The sequence below is a fragment of the Oreochromis aureus genome, linkage group 3 (assembly GCF_013358895.1).
Source record: "Oreochromis aureus strain Israel breed Guangdong linkage group 3, ZZ_aureus, whole genome shotgun sequence".
NCBI classification, from domain to species: domain Eukaryota; kingdom Metazoa; phylum Chordata; class Actinopteri; order Cichliformes; family Cichlidae; genus Oreochromis; species Oreochromis aureus.
The window spans coordinates 87,898,429-87,915,901 of NC_052944.1; the positions used below are offsets into that span (position 1 = coordinate 87,898,429).

General features: G+C 40.8%; 2 protein-coding genes across 4 annotated transcripts in view; one reads left to right on the forward strand and one right to left on the reverse strand.

Annotated features, from left to right (window-relative positions):
• LOC120438424 (myelin-oligodendrocyte glycoprotein-like) overlaps positions 1-17,473 on the forward strand; it is a 357,354-nt gene that overhangs the window by 56,793 nt on the left and 283,088 nt on the right. The window lies entirely within an intron of this gene.
• Positions 2,932-7,708, reverse strand: LOC120438410 (zinc finger protein 85-like). 2 transcript variants are annotated; one of them, XM_039608823.1, is made up of 3 exons: positions 6,545-7,708; positions 6,273-6,460; positions 2,932-4,345 (listed from the first exon to the last, which is right to left on the reverse strand). In XM_039608823.1, the coding sequence occupies exons 1-2, from the start codon at positions 7,582-7,584 to the stop codon at positions 6,274-6,276; spliced, it is 1,227 nt and encodes a 408-aa protein (XP_039464757.1). In that variant the 5' UTR covers positions 7,585-7,708; the 3' UTR covers positions 2,932-4,345; position 6,273. The 2 variants fall into 2 exon arrangements, with proteins under 2 accessions (XP_039464757.1, XP_039464756.1); XM_039608822.1 differs by having other exon boundaries at positions 2,932-4,342; positions 6,273-7,708.

Consider the following 17,473-nt stretch of genomic DNA (forward strand, 5'->3'; position numbering starts at 1 on the left):
GTGTGTGGACTTAGCCAAAAACCCCTCTGCAAGTCACAAGTACGAATTTTGACCCTATTTTTCTTCCTGTCATCTGATTGGTCAATGTCATGTCAATCACAAATGTAACAATCCAATCAGAGAACAGATGGGTTTGGCTGTCGGAGGGGCACTTTTTTGAACTGCAGGTCCTTGAAGGGTAATACAGTTTGAAGCTGGAGGATCTCTATATAAATATCCGATAGCAGCTAGGTCCGCAGCTGTTGAAAGGATAAAGTTGTGGTATGTCAGTGGTTAGAAATACCATTATTACTTTAGGATTAGTTTAACACAAAGTCAGGGCTGACCCGGGACCATTGCTGTGAGTCACAGTGCGCAGCATAAAGGTCCTTTCACATCGGACGCAGGATGTGCTGCTAATGCTAACTGCTAACTAAAAGCAAAGGATCCAGAATTTGTTGCGCTGGCTGCTGAGCTCTGTGGGTTCTTTCAGCAGCTCTACCTGTACTAGATGCACCTGCTCCTTGTCGTTTCTATCTCTGACTTTATGTCCTCTACAAGAGTTTCTGGTTTTTTTGCTAGTTCTTCAAATGTTCAATAAAAACATGTATGCTAATTCATAACGAAGAAAGCTTTGTAATGAAGACTGTCATTTCCAAAACACTGCCCCCCCGCTGTCGGTCCATAGCGCTGTATTAAGCACGTAGACCTGTGACACAAAAATCACCAAACTTGGGCGACCACAGACTGTTTTCCTTCGTGGTGATGAAGGAAAACGCTGGGTTAACATGTAAAGGGCATTTATTCCTTCAAAGACCTGCAGTTCAAAAAAGCGCCCTCCGACAGCCAAACCCATCTGTTCTCTGATTGGATTGTTACATTTGTGATTGACATGACATTGACCAATCAGATGACAGGAAGAAAAATAGGGTCAAAATTGTACTTGTGACTTGCAGAGGGGTTTTGGCTAAGTCCACACACAAATCTTTTTACACATACAAATCTTTTTACACATACAAATCTTTTTACGCACGCACAAATTCTTTTTACACATACAAATCTTTTTTACGCACGCACAAATCTTTTTTACGCACGCACAAATCTTTTTTACACACACAAATCTTTTTTACACATACAAATCTTTTTTACACACACACAAATTCTTTTTACACACACAAATCCTGATTTACAAGTACAAAATATTTATGACCACATTTTGAGCCCATAGGAGAGTGACTGCTGTTGGTTGAAAAGAGAGGTAAAAAAAAACTTCAGTGGTGTGGAAACATTATTGGTTCGCGGAGTCAGACGTGGATCAAGTAGACATAGTGTGTAAACTTTGCTAGAGTGTCGTAGCTGCACCACAGAGCAACACTGCAAAGTTCACTAAACATAGATGTTTACATTTTAAATTTATTTTTTATATTGCAAACATTTGCACTGTTATCAGTATTTGCACACTATTTTATACTATTTTTTGACAATCTTTAAAGCCATTATTCAATACATTGTTATTGTTAAATAAATATCGTCAAATAATCGAGATCTCAATTTCAGTGAAAATAATCGTGATTATCATTTTTGCCATAATCGAGCAGCCCTATCCACGGCCGTATTTTATACGGGTCCACATTTCCAATGCACGCTATTTTCTGCAAGTACCGCCGCTTCGCTTCTGGACGCAATCGGTTTCTATACAGTCCATTCTCTTTTGAGCTGCTTTTAAGCATCTTGTAATCGTCGTTCTAACACAGTGTCTGTTTTGATTCATAGACCCCGAACATGGCGCCGCACTCCCACAATGCATTGCGGCGTGACGTCAACTCCAAAGCCCTATTGTATCTATATAGCGCCAAATCACAAGAAAAGTAGCCTCAAAGCGCTTTATATTGTACAGTAGATACAGAGAAAATCATATGACCCCCTATGAGCAAGCACTTTGGCGACAGTTCGAAGGAAAAACTCCCTTTTAACAGGAAGAAACCTCCGGCAGAACCAGGCTCAGGGAGGGGCGGGGCCATCTGCTGCGACCGGTTGGGGTGAAAGAAGACAGGATAAAGACATGCTGTGGAAGAGAGACAGAGATTAATAACAGATATGATTCAATGCAGAGAGGTCTGTTAACACATAGTGAGTGAGAAAGGTGACTGGAAAGGAAAAACTCCTCGTGTGTCATAGTGGTCTGATCAGACAATATATTTACCCTTCTGTGCCATTTCATGTTTAGGTCAGTTATGTTTGTTTAGGTCAGTTATATTTCTTTGTGCACTCATTTGGTTTGTTAAGTTTGCAGTTCTTTGCCTGAGTTCAGTTTTGTTTCTTTGACATTTTCTATGAGCTTAACATTAATTACTTTTATAAATTATAATATTTGGGTTAAATGAATGAAAACTTTGTTTTTCTAATAATTCTTGTGACTCCTTCTGCTTTTTCAACTTGGTTCATCACACAGCCCTAAATATTTGTTTAATGTCCTGGTCAAATATTACTCCAAGGTGTTACTGGAGGCCAAGGCAATGCCATCCAGAGCAAGTATCTGGTTAGATACCATATTTCTAGGTATTTTAGGGCCAAGTATAATCAGCAGCATAAAGTTAGTTGTCACCCAGGTCTTTATATCAAGCTCTGCTGTGTTCAAGCTATTAATTACTGCGCGCAGGAGAGCCAAAACACAAATCAAACATTAAAGTGCAGTTATGCCAGCTTTAACCTTGGGATGCCTCAGCTTCTCTTTTATATCCCCCACACTCAACTCTCTGCATCAGGAAGCTCCTGCCACTGGTCACCCTGGGAGTTTCGTCCTTCTACACCCTAACAGTTAGCAGATAACGTAGTGAAGCATCGCCAAGCAGTTTTCACAAGGTCATGCTGACACAACATTTGACTCTGACTTTAAACACTGGTCACTTCAGGTGTTGCTCTGATATACAGGAAATGACATCACGGCTCAAACTCTTTGTCAGTAAACCATTTCTTTATTTTTCAAAAAAAAAAAGGTTTATCATTGATTGAAATTCATTCAGAGATGTTTAATGAATGAGCTGTCACAAATATAACTTTTAAAGTACATAGTTGTTATGAAGTCTGTCACATCCCTACTTTTTTTTCTCTTTCCTTTATTTATTTATCCTTCTTATTTCATCATACTGTATATTGTTACTGTTATTTGTCTTGTTTGTCTACTGTACAAACTGAACTGGAATGACTGACTGTTCACTTTATAATTTCAAATAAAGTTGTAAAAAAAAAAACATTTCTTTATTTAACATATAAAATTTTGGTTTAATTGTTGCAGGATTTCATTACACAAACAAGCTGAAAAAACCTGCAGAACACATGGATCAATGCATTCAATAACAATATAACAGGAAACAGATTTCTTAATCAAACTGCTGGAACAAAGCGAACCACTCAACACAAACACTACAGTAGAACAGTTTAGAAAGCTTAAAATGTAACAAGAGGCACATTTTCATTCATAGCTGCCTCATCAGATCTTTACAGAAGACTCCACCTGAACTCTGTGGAGCCTGATCTCAAGGGTTTAAGTCTGACCCTGAAACCAGAAGAGGATCTTTCTGTCTCTGCAGATTCACTGTGATCCAGAGATGGCAATGATTTCAGTCCTGCATCACGCTGATGTTTGCACAGAGAAGATAACTTAGTAAATGTTTTTGAACATTGGTAACAGTAAACTTCATAATCATTATGCAAATTTTTACTCTGTGAATGGTACTCATGGCCATTGACCAGTGGTTGTTGATCAATGCTCATAACAATTTGCATATTAATGATGAAGAAATTGACCTCAAGCCCATTGTTCATTCACTGGGCCGGTTTCAGTCGTTATGCAAATGTACTGTTTACAAGATTAACGTAAAAGCGGGAATCAAGACGTAACCGTTTATTTGTAACATGGAATCGTTTCTGAGTGGAGTATGAACTGAGATTACTCAAACTCTTTCACAGATGAAGTTCTCTTTCATGTGTCTGTGTTCATGCTTAGTATGATCACATGATTGTGAAAAGGTTTTGTCACAGTGTCTGCACTTGTATGGTTTCTCTCATGTGTGGACTCGTTTATATGCTTTTCAAGCTGACGTGCACTGATGAAGGATGACCCACACTGATCGCAGACATGCTTTTTAACGCCACTGTGAAGGAGTTCATATTGTTTGAAGTCCTTTGAAGTGGTGAAGCCTCTCCCGCATTCTTTACAGTAGTTCATTTTGTCTCCAGTGTGTCTACATTGATGTATTTTCAGAGTCCTTCAATGACTTAAAGTTTTTCCACAAAGGTCACAACAAAAGTCTTTCCCACAGCGATGACAGGGTTGAGAACTTGATCCATCTGTGTCGCTCTGCTTCTAAACAAAAACACAAAGACAGTGTAAGTCAGTCCTTCAACATTTTTATCCTGAACGTCACCTGAAATAAAGAGCATCTCTGCCAAAGTCCAATTACATTTTACTGTTCACATTATCACACTCAGCTCAATTTAATGTGCTATAAAAACGATAAGAGTAAAAACATTAAAGTAATACTACAGGGAGTGCAGAATTATTAGGTAAATGAGTATTTTGTCCACATCATCCTCTTCATGCATGTTGTCTTACTCCAAGCTGTATAGGCTCGAAAGCCTACTACCAATTAAGCATACTAGGTGATGTGCATCTCTGTAATGAGAAGGGGTGTGGTCTAATGACATCAACACCCTATATCAGGTGTGCATAATTATTAGGCAACTTCCTTTCCTTTGGCAAAATGGGTCAAAAGAAGGAATGACAGGCTCAGAAAAGTCAAAAATAGTGAGATATCTTGCAGAGGGATGCAGCAGTCTTAAAATTGCAAAGCTTCTGAAGCGTGATCATCGAACAATCAAGCTTTTCATTCAAAATAGTCAACAGGGTCGCAAGAAGCGTGTGGAAAAACCAAGGCGCAAAATAACTGCCCATGAACTGAGAAAAGTCAAGCGTGCAGCTGCCAAGATGCCACTTGCCACCAGTTTGGCCATATTTCAGAGCTGCAACATCACTGGAGTGCCCAAAAGCACAAGGTGTGCAATACTCAGAGACATGGCCAAGGTAAGAAAGGCTGAAAGAGCGACCACCACTGAACAAGACACACAAGCTGAAACGTCAAGACTGGGCCAAGAAATATCTCAAGACGGATTTTTCTAAGGTTTTATGGACTGATGAAATGAGAGTGAGTCTTGATGGGCCAGATGGATGGGCCCGTGGCTGGATTGGTAAAGGGCAGAGAGCTCCAGTCCGACTCAGACGCCAGCAAGGTGGAGGTGGAGTACTGGTTTGGGCTGGTATCATCAAAGATGAGCTTGTGGGGCCTTTTCGGGTTGAGGATGGAGTCAAACTCAACTCCCAGTCCTACTGCCAGTTTCTGGAAGACACCTTCTTCAAGCAGTGGTACAGGAAGAAGTCTGCATCCTTCAAGAAAACATGATTTTCATGCAGGACAATGCTCCATCACACGCGTCCAAGTACTCCACAGCGTGGCTGGCAAGAAAGGGTATAAAAGAAGAAAAACTAATGACATGGCCTCCTTGTTCACCTGATCTGAACCCCATTGAGAACCTGTGGTCCATCATCAAATGTGAGGTTTACAAGGAGGGAAAACAGTACACCTCTCTGAACAGTGTCTGGGAGGCTGTGGTTGCTGCTGCACGCAATGTTGATGGTGAACAGATCAAAACACTGACAGAATCCATGGATGGCAGGCTTTTGAGTGTCCTTGCAAAGAAAGGTGGCTATATTGGTCGCTGATTTGTTTTTGTTTTGTTTTTGAATGTCAGAAATGTATATTTGTGAATGTGGAGATGTTATATTGGTTTCACTGGTAAAAATAAATCATTGAAATGGGTATATATTTGTTTTTTGTTAAGTTGCCTAATAATTATGCACAGTAATAGTCACCTGCACACACAGATATCCCCCTAAAATAGCTAAAACTAAAAACAAACTAAAAACTACTTCCAAAAACATTCAGCTTTGATATTAATGAGTTTTTTGGGTTCATTGAGAACATGGTTGTTGTTCAATAACAAAATTATTCCTCAAAAATACAACTTGCCTAATAATTCTGAACTCCCTGTAGTTTAATGCTACAATAACAATAACACAATTCTCAAACACTATCCCTAAAAACCTGTGATTAGAGTCTGAATAATCAGTCAGAGCTGCCTTTCCATGCAGTAGAATTGCTAACATGCTAACACACTTTAATGAGCAGAGTTGGTTCAAACAGTCGGGCTGACAAGATAAAAATATAAATACATACCTCACAGTAACTGCACTTGTAGAGTCTTTCTGGTGTGGATCTGTTGGTGTCGTCTCAGGTAACGTGGAGATTTAAAAGTCTTCTCACACAGGTCACATTTATAAGGTCGTTCCTCAGTGTGGGTAAACATGTGACGTCGTAACTCTGTGTTTGTGGTAAACTGTTTACCACACTGATCACAGCTGTACACATCATGTCTGGTGTGAATGCGTAGGTGTGTATTTCGGCTCCCTATCAGGCTGAAAGTTTTTCCACAGACGTCACAGCTGTACGCCTTAATTCCAGAGTGGGTAACTAGATGACTCTGTAAGCTGCTACTGTGAGTAAAAGCTCTGCCACACTGATCACAGGTGTACGCTTTAACTCCACTGTGGATGAGTTGATGTGATTTTAAGTGTGAAATGCGCGTAAAAGACTTTCCGCACCCGTCACAGCTGAACGGTCTCTCTCCAGTGTGGATGAGTTTGTGTTTTTTTAAGCTTCCAGACTCAGTAAAAGACTTTCCACACTCATCACAGCTGAACGGTCTCTCTCCAGTGTGGATGAGTTGGTGTGATTTTAAGTTTCCAGAGTGGGTAAAAGACTTTCCACAGTCTCCACAGCTGAACGGTCTCTCTCCAGCGTGGATGAGTTGGTGTGTTTTTAAGCTTCCAGAGTGGGTAAAAGACTTTCCACAGTCTCTACAGCTGAACGGTCTCTCTCCAGTGTGGATGAGTTGGTGTGCTTTTAAGTTGCCAGACTGTGTAAAAGACTTTCCACAGTGTCCACAGCTGAATGGTCTCTCTCCGGTGTGGATGAGTTTGTGTGTTTTTAAGCTTCCAGAGTTGATAAAAGACTTTCCACACTCATCACAGCTGAATGGTCTCTCTCCGGTGTGGATGAGTTTGTGTGTTTTTAAGCTTCCAGAGTTGATAAAAGACTTTCCACACTCATCACAGCTGAATGGTCTCTCTCCAGTGTGGATGAGTTTGTGTGTTTTTAATGTTCCAGACTGAGTAAAAGACTTTCCACACTCATCACAGCTGAACGGTCTCTCTCCACTGTGGATTAGTTGGTGTGTTTTTAATGTTCCAGACTGAGTAAAAGACTTTCCACAGTCTCCACAGCTGAATGGTCTCTCTCCACTGTGGATTAGTTGGTGTGTTTTTAATGTTCCAGACTGAGTAAAAGACTCTCCACAGTCTCCACAGCTGAATGGTCTCTCTCCACTGTGGATTAGTTGGTGTGTTTTTAAGCTTCCAGACCTGGTAAAAGACTCTCCACAGTCTCCACAGCTGAACGGTCTCTCTCTGGTGTGGATGACCTGATGCATTTTTAGGGAAGCTTTCACAGTAAAATCTTTCCCAAACTCGTCACGGTTGTATTTTTTTCTTCCACTTCTTTCGTCAACAAAATTGTCGGCCTCCTGAGAGCGCTGACTTCTCGATCCACGTTGGTCCTGCAGTGACAGAAATACAAACAGAGGCAGTGATTTGTGGGAAATACATTATTCTAACCGGCCTTTTATTAGTGGTATTTTGTGAGCTTTTATTAAATAAGTATTTATACTTATTTTCATACACACATTGCAAATGTGCTCATGAGAGTTGGCATTCAGTCTTTTGAGGGTCAATGCAAACACGCTTACAGACACAGATAAATATTAGACTTGTTTCTAGGGCAAAGATTAGAGACATTTGGCTGTGCCTGTACGCCTGCTCAGTGAGATTAGCACAGAATGTACTCTGGATGTTTCAGAGACGTGTACGAGGAGAAAAAACAGCAGGAAACACATCGAGTGTGAGACGATGAGGACGGTTTTTAAGTGTTATAGAAGTCAAAAAACTGACGCATATTATGATATCTGCTTACGTATTGTGAGGCTGAACTTTAATATACAAAAGTAGTGTGATGTGTGCTTCCTAGTTGAGATCTCTGTAAGTGAGTGATGCTGCAGACCTCTCCCACGTACATGTAATCAATAAATCATTGTTTGACTGGACTTCTCTGGAGTGTTGGTTGTTTTTTCTTGAACTCAAAAGGATCTGGACAGTGTGAAATGCAGTCGTATACACATACATATATACACACCACTGAAGTTGCAGCATTTTTACAAACCAATTCTGGTTCATCTGTTTCATTTAACGACCTGTCATGTACTGATATATGGCTATGTCTTAATGTGATGACTCTTGAACCGGATGTTGTGGTCCGAGGGCGGCCCCGTTAAGTGGCTAGTTGTCAGATCGACAATAAAGCAAGATAAAGACCGTGCTTTATGTCCTGATTTAATTCAGAGTGCTTTGCCTAATTTAGTAATAAGGTGGACACACAACACGACCCACTTTCGCTCTTCTCGTTCTGCGTCGCCGCCATGTGCTTATGTAAACATACGCACTGCGCATGCGCGTTTTACCCATATTCTATCGCAATATTTCATTTTCCTATCGTTGCCCAAAATTACACCGGTATTACCGTGAACGGTATGATATAGCCCAGCCCTACACGTGTCAGTATTTACGTCTCCAGATTGTTTGTATAGTGAGCCATTAAGACTGTACTCTTGGTACAGTTTTTATTTTTGCTGCTTTTGTCTTACACTGTCAAATAAACACAGATTTGAAGTGTTTGTATGTGTGTGCAAAAGCAAATGTGCCAGGCCTCAAAGACATTGGGTGGTTTGCACAACAAAAGCAGGATGTGAATCGAGCCAAGGGCGTAGATTTGGTTTTGGGATTGGTGGGGATGGGTGTTTCAACCACCGAACCCCACCCTGTTTCTTTTTTTTTTCCTTTTCATCTTTGCTTCTTGATAAAAAAAAAGGAGAAATATACTTGCCTACATATGCTATTCTACATGCTATCAAACCATTTAAAATTACAATTCATAGTTTTATATGTGAATTATATAGTGTTAAATTACTATTAAACAAATGACTAAGTATTTTAGACTTTAGTTTATTTCAGCCATATTCCATATAAATCAGGTATCATACAAAAATAAAAATAGCTTCAAATACAGTCAAGACAATAAAATAATATAACTTTAAGGACTTAAATGTGGGATGGAGCGATTTCGCAGGTCTTTCCTCCCCACTGCTGTCAGACTCCACAACAAAGACTTTTGCAGCTGATCAAACACACACACGTGCAATAAGATGTTGTAAGTGGTATTTTTACTCAGTTGTATATAACATTTGTATTCTATTTTTATTCTAATGTATATTTTATTCTACTATTTTATTCTATTCTGTACAGTTGTGTACAGTATATTATTCTTATTGTATTCTAATTTTTGCTATATAACTTTGCACTGTCCACTCTCTGCTGTGACAAAACGAAAGGTAATCTTATCTTATCTTGACACGACTACTTCAGTTATAGTACACCAACTTCTCTTATACATTAGCACTAAGGGAACACTAAATGAACTGGTGGTTTTTGTCCATAAAACTCATCCAAGATTACCACAAAATTATTATTCTGTGCTTGATGTGCCTCACCTTTAGCCCTGGCTTTTCCCCTCTGACTGCACTAGGACATATTGCCTCTTGATAAAAAAAACACATTGATTCGTGCCATATAAAAAGTGAGACATGTCAATTCAGATTCTTTGTCAAATCTACACTAATCAATCAATTTACATCAGCAGCCTAACAATTGTAGTGCAAACTGCACTACAAGGTGGAATATTTGCAAAATCATGACTACCTCATGATATTTTGTCTCAAAAATTAACCCGATGAATATGTCAGTGCCACTAGGATGAAATTATTGTGTCACCAACATTTTAACGTTAGACGTATAATTTTAACAGCCTCTTTAAACTAATATCCTGGCTTGTTCGAGGCTGCTGTTTTTTCTGACAGTTTCAATCAAAATTAGAAATGCTACTCTGAGCAGAGGTGGGTAGTAACAAGCTACATTTACTCCGTTACATTTAGTTGAGTAAGCTTTTGAAAAAAATTTACTTTTTAAGTACCTTTTTTGCACGATACTTTTTACTTTTACTTGAGTACATTTATGAAGAAGAAACGGTACTTTTACTCCGCTACATTTGCAAAATTCGACTCGTTACTTTAAAAAAAATTAGTTTAACACATTAGATAACATGCCGTCAGTGGAGTTTCCGGTAACTTTTTTTTACCAATGAGACGTGGCCATACAGTCACATGACCAGTTTGAACCCGTGGCGGGCAGAGCGGCCCAAGCTTTTCACAGTAGCGGACACACGGAAAGAAGAAATTGATTGATTGATTGATTGATATACCTTTATTAGTCCCACAAGGGGGAAATTTCATAAGGCTGCCGACCTATTGCACGCAATGGCGGCGCCATCTTACCCTCCGACCATACATACATTACACAAAACATCACATGGGGAAGACAGGTCAGAGAGGTATAACATGGAAAAAGCACAACATGAGGAAAGATAAGGAGAAAAAAATAACTCCCCCCAGACTGAGCTCCAACAGGGAGATCAGTTTGAGAACAGAAAAAAAAAACACCTCTGCACATAGCACATGAAAAAACTCTTAATACACCAAAGAAACACATGACAAGCAACAGGGGCGGGTAAAGGGTGAGAGACAGCCGATTTAGACAGTACATCCGGGCCTGCAGCCTGTGCGCTGGTCTCCATGATCCACCGTCAGCATCGGAAGGGAATAAGCATCGAAGGCGTTTGGAAAGGGAGGGGGGATGAGTGTGTGCATATCAGTGTATATGTATGTGTGTGCGTGTCCAGAGTTCAGCTGAGACAGTGTCCTTCGCCCTGCCAGGCTAAGTAAACAGTCTAACAGCCAACCCAGGTGGCCTTGCATAGGATAGGAAGGAACAGACTAAACACAGTCTGTAATCAGGGTGTTGTTGTACAGCTCCAGCCTTGCAACCGCAGCTGGCGCCGAGAAGGTATCCGCATGAAGTGAAGGTGCTTTTTACTTTAGTGCGAACAGCTTATATGAATTTCAAAGCTGTTCTACAGTCCAACACTGGTCTCTCAATCTCCCGATGAAGAGCCGTGAGCTTCGCCATACTTGCGTTCTGAGATGTTGTCATTCTTGTGCTCAAGGAGCCGATTCTGAAAAACTCACGACAGTGTGCCTCCCCGAGATGTCATCCAATTTACGCTCAGAGATGTTATGCCGAGCGAGCCCTTCCGAGATGTAATCCAGTCTGCACTCAGAGATCTTATTCTGAGTATTCACAGCAGCCGTAGCCTTTCCAAGATCTTATCTGTGCTGCACTCAATGAGCCCATTTTGAGAAACTCACGCCTCGTCCCATCGTTTCAATTCCAGCGGGCAGCCTTGTGGGGGTTTGAACAGCCGGTTCCGCTTTCTTAATTCTTCGATAAGCCAGGGCCAAGCCAGCTCCGATCAGCCAGAACCCTGTTATCATGGTTCCGAATAGGTAGAAATCTTCAGCAGTCAGGCTCACCCAAGCCCAAACTTCTCGTTGAGAAAGGGGTGTCAATTGCATTCAGAGACCAGTTGATCAAATCCATAATTCCTCTTTTAGGTTTTAGAAAACAGACTGTGAGAGAGTGTTCCAGGGAAAAGTCATACAAAAAACACGAGACTAGACAAGGACACAAGAGGCTAAGCAGGGAAGCTAAGGGAGAGGAGGAGGAGGAGAGGAGAAAAATGCGACCGCCTTCGTCAAGAGCAAGAGCAAAGAGCTGATGGCAGAGTCTACGCTAGAGCTGAAGAGGATGAACACCTTTGGCCTCACATACAAAGAATGTTTCTGTCATGATCCTGGGTCCTTTTGACCCAGCGTTTTGTGTTTTCTATTATTGTAATTTTGGTTCTGTTCTTCCTCGGTTAGTGTTCATTCTTTTCTACCAGTGTATCCCTGTGTTTAGTCTGCGTTTTGAGTCGGTGTCATTACGTGCATGTGTTTCCTGTTTTACTTTAAAAGTCTCTGTCTTATCTCAGTGTGTTCAGTTTACTTTTCCCCTGTCTCGTCAGGTCTGATTACTCCCAGCTGTGCCCTCCTTTTGTGTCTCATTCCCTCGTTATCCTTCTGTGTATTTAAACCTCGTGTCTGCCTCTGTTAGTTGCTGGTTCGTCTGTGTTGCTCCCCTCCGTGTTCTCTCCCTACATCTCCGTTTCTCGACCCAGGGTTTCAGGTTTGTTTGTTAGTTCTTCCCAGTTTAGGTTTTTCAGTTTTGTTCACCTGCCTTTGTTGTTTGTACCCACGCGAGTAAATAAAGACTCACCTGCACCAGAGCTGCCGCCTTTTGGGTCCTCTCTATAATCTCCACACACCTGCCACTCCGGGCGTGACAGTTTCGCTCAAAAGCAGCACAAAAGAACAGCTATGTCTGCAGTGTCGGTGTCTTCAGTGAGAGCCAAAACAAACCAACTTCTCAGCGTTAAACAAATCAGCTCGTAACCTGATGAAACGGTAAGTTTTCTCTAAATATCTTTTTAGCTGTGGTTAGCTGGATGTCAGTCTTATTTTACAGCAGCTGTGTTGAGCTCGAGCTGCGAGTCATATTTCCGGCGCTACGTTGTAGTGAGATAAGTTTGTGGGTGTTTTGTGCAGCTTCAGCTGTCTTTTTAACTGCTCGCTGGTTAGCTAGCGTGAGCTGTAAGCTAACAGCTAGCCTGGTTAATGACGCTAGAGTTCCACGAACATGCAAACAGCTCGTCTCTACTGCTTTAACTGTTAAACAGAAGGCAATACTGCGGCTGACAGGGTTTATTATGTGAAACAGCAGCTTGTTTAGTTTAAACAGTCTGCATTAAGCTGGGCAAACACTGTGCGAGTTTTTTCAGTCACGTTATTCCGCTCCTGCTCAAACTGTACAATTAAATCGCAGAGGTTAGAAGTTCATAGGTCACGATGCAGGTCTCACACTATACGGCCTGATGCTCTGATGCGGCCTGAGTGCTCAAACTGTGCGCCCATAACATGAAGCTTATCATACAAAATCTGTCCCTCGCTCTCCCTCTCTCTCTTTCACTCACACAGACACACACACCATCAACTTTGCTAAATTACTAATGAAAAACATTGACCAGGCAGCTGTGATTGAGCAGCAATGTCCATCCAACTCTTCATGGTTGTTGTAGTCGTGATAATTTTGTGAGGCCACATTGAAAAGCCTCGGATACAGAAGCGTAGAGCTGCCACCAGGGCAAAAGAAAAATAGAGCTATGTCACGTTACAACGTGAAAAGCATGTTTTTCTAACAATATACTGTTCATGTTATTGGAGGTCACTAAAATCAATATTGAATCGGTGTGTAACTTTGCCAAAACAATGTCAATGCCAGTTTTCTCTGGTCCCCTCCCCAATCAGACCAGGAGTGACATGTTTAGCCGCATGTTCTCCTTAAATTGCTGGCTGTCTGAGTGGTGTCCCAGAAACGATGTGGGCTTCATAGATAATTGGCAAACCTTCTGGAGGAAACCTGGTCTTGTTAGGAGAGACGGCATCCATCCCACTTTGGATGGAGCAGCTCTCATTTCTAGAAATATGGACCAATTTATTAAACCCCCCAAAATATGACTATCCAGAGTTGGGACCAGGAAGCAGAGTTGCTGTCTTACACGCCTCTCTGCAGCTTCTCTCCTCCTGCTACCCCCCCAAAAACCCATCTCCATTGAGACTGTGTCAGCTCCCAAAAAGACAAAAAACAAACTAAAAACCAGCAATAAACAACTTAAACATAAAAAATCACAAAGAAAGAACAATACAGTATCCACATCTGAACCAAAGAGTAAAACAGTGAAATGTGGATTATTAAATATTAGGTCTCTCTCCTCCAAGTCTCTGTTAGTGCATGACTTAATAATTGATCAACAAATCGATTTACTCTGCCTTACAGAAACCTGGTTGCAGCAGGATGAGTATGTTAGTTTAAATGAATCAACACCCCCGAGTCATTCTAACTACCAGAAATCCCGAAGCACAGGCCGAGGGGGCGGTGTGGCAGCAATTTTTCACACCAGTCTATTAATTAACGAAAGACCAAGACAGACTTTTAATTCATTTGAAAGCCTGATGCTTAACCTTGTCCACCCCAGCTGTAAAACTCAGAAACCAGTCTTACTTGTTATCATCTATCGTCCACCTGGGCCTTACACAGAGTTTCTCTCTGATTTCTCAGACTTTTGTCTGATTTAGTGCTCAGCTCAGATAAAATCATTATTGTGGGTGATTTTAACATCCATGTAGATGCTAAAAATGACAGCCTCAACATGGCATTTAATCTGTTATTAGACTCAATTGGCTTCTCTCAAAATGTAAAAGAACCCACCCACCACTTTAATCACACTCTAGATCTTGTTTTAACATATGGCATAGAAACTGAACATTTAACAGTGTTTCCTGAAAACCCTCTGCTGTCTGATCATTTCCTGATAACATTTACATTTACAATAATTGATTACACAGCAGTGGAGAGTAGACTTTATCACAGTAGATGTCTTTCTGAAAGTGCTGTAACTAAGTTTAAGAATATAATCCACCCACTGTTATCATCTTCAATGCTCTGTACCAACATAGAGCAGAGCAGCTATCTGAACGCTACTCCAACAGAGGTCGATTATCTTGTTAATAACTTTACCTCCTCACTACGTACGACTCTGGATACTGTAGCTCCTGTGAAAACTAAGGCCTCAAATCAGAAGTACCTGACTCCGTGGTATAATTCTCAAACACGTAGCCTAAAGCAGATAACTCGTAAGCTGGAGAGGAAATGGCGTGTCACAAATTTAGAGGATCATCATTTAGCCTGGAGAAATAGTTTGCTGCTTTATAAGAAAGCCCTCCGCAAAGCCAGAACATCTTACTATTCGTCACTGATTGAAGAAAATAAGAACAACCCAGGTTTCTCTTCAGCACTGTAGCCAGGCTGACAAACAGTCAGAGCTCTACTGAGCCAACAATCCCTTTAACGTTAACTAGTAATGACTTCATGAACTTCTTCACTAATAAAATTTTTATCATTAGAGAAAAAATTACCAATAATCATCCCACAGATGTAATATTATCTACAGCTACTCTTAGTACCATCGGTGTTAAGTTAGACTCTTTTTCTCCAATTGATCTTTCTGAGTTAACTTCAATAATTACTTCCTCCAAACCATCAACGTGTCTTTTAGACCCCATTCCTACAAAACTGCTCAAAGAAGTCCTGCCATTAATTAATTCTTCGATCTTGAATATGATCAACCTCTCTCTAATAATCGGCTATGTACCACAGGCCTTCAAGGTGGCTGTAGTTAAACCTTTACTTAAAAAGCCATCTCTAGACCCAGCTGTCTTAGCTAATTATAGGCCAATCTCCAACCTTCCTTTCATATCAAAAATCCTGAAAGAGTAGTTGTCAAACAGCTAACAGATCATCTGCAGAGGAATGGCTTATTTGAAGAGTTTCAGTCAGGTTTCAGAGCTCATCACAGCACAGAAACAGCTTTAGTGAAGGTTACAAATGATCTTCTTATGGCCTCTGACAGTGGACTCATCTCTGTGCTTGTCCTGCTAGACCTCAGTGCTGCGTTTGATACTGTTGACCATAATATCCTATTAGAGCGATTAGAACATGCTGTAGGTATTACAGGTACTGCACTGCAGTGGTTTGTATCATATCTATCTAATAGACTCCAATTTGTTCAAGTAAATGGAGAGTCCTCTTCACACACTAAGGTTAAATATGGTGTTCCACAGGGTTCAGTGCTAGGACCAATTCTATTTACATTATACATGCTTCCCTTAGGCAGCATCATTAGAAGACATAGCATAAATTTTCACTGCTATGCAGATGACACGCAGCTCTATCCATGAAGCCAGGTAACACACACCAATTAGTTAAACTGCAGGAATGTCTTAAAGACATAAAGACCTGGATGGCCGCTAACTTTCTGCTTCTTAATTCAGATAAAACTGAGGTTATTGTACTCGGCCCTGAAAATCTTAGAACTATGGTATCTAAGCAGATTCTTACTCTGGATGGCATTACCTCGGCCTCCAGTAACACTGTGAGGAACCTTGAGTCATTTTGACCAGGACATGTCCTTCAATGCACATATTAAACAAATATGTAAGACTGCTTTCTTCCATTTGCGCAACATCTCTAAAATTAGAAATATCCTGTCTCAGAGTGATGCTGAAAAACTAGTTCATGCATTTATTACTTCCAGGCTGGACTACTGTAATTCTTTATTATCAGGATGTCCTAAAAACTCGCTGAAAAGCCTTCAGCTGATCCAAAATGCTGCAGCAAGGGTACTGACAGGGACTAGAAAAGAGAGCATATTTCTCCTGTTTTGGCTTCCCTTCATTGGCTTCCTGTTAAATCCAGAATTGAATTCAAATCCTGCTCCTCACATACAAGGTCTTAAATAATCAGGCCCCATCTTATCTTAATGACCTTGTAGTACCATATCACCCTATTAGAGCACTTCGCTCTCACACTGCAGGCCTACTTGTTGTTCCTAGAGTATTTAAAAGTAGAATGGGAGGCAGAGCCTTCAGTTTTCAGGCCCCTCTTCTGTGGAACCAGCTTCCAGTTTGGATTCGGGAGACAGACACTATCTCTACTTTCAAGATTAGGCTTAAAACTTTCCTTTTTTCTAAAGCATATAGTTAGGGCTGGACCAGGTGACCCTGAATCCTCCCTTAGTTATGCTGCAATAGACGTAGGCTGCCGGGGATTCCCATGATGCATTGAGTTTTTCCCTTCCACTCACCTTTCTCACTCACTATGTGTTAATAGACCTCTCTGCATCGAATCATATCTGTTATTAATCTGTCTCTCTTCCACAACATGTCTTTATCCTGTTTTCCTTCTTCACCCCAACCGGTCGCAGCAGATGGCCGCCCCTCCCTGAGCCTGGTTCTGCCGGAGGTTTCTTCCTGTTAAAAGGGAGTTTTTCCTTCCCACTGTCGCCAAAGTGCTTGCTCATAGGGGGTCATATGATTGTTGGGCTTTTCTCTGTATCTACTGTACAATATAAAGCGCCTTGAGGCGACTTTTGTTGTGATTTGGCGCTATATAAATAAAATTGAATTGAATGTTTGAACAATATAATATCACGTTATTACAATATACATAATTATCACGTTCATAGAATATAAATATTATATTGTTTAAACGTGAAAGGTATATTGTTAGAACAATAAACTGTTTACGTTATAACGTGATATACTGCAGCTCTATTTTTCTTTTGCCTGGGTGGCAGCTCTAAGCTTACGTACTCACTCGTAC

What these genes read in the sequence shown, in the direction of transcription:
- LOC120438410 (XM_039608822.1), bottom strand. Translation starts at nt 7,584, where the DNA reads ATGCATCAGGTCATCCACACCAGAGAGAGACCGTTCAGCTGTGGAGAC.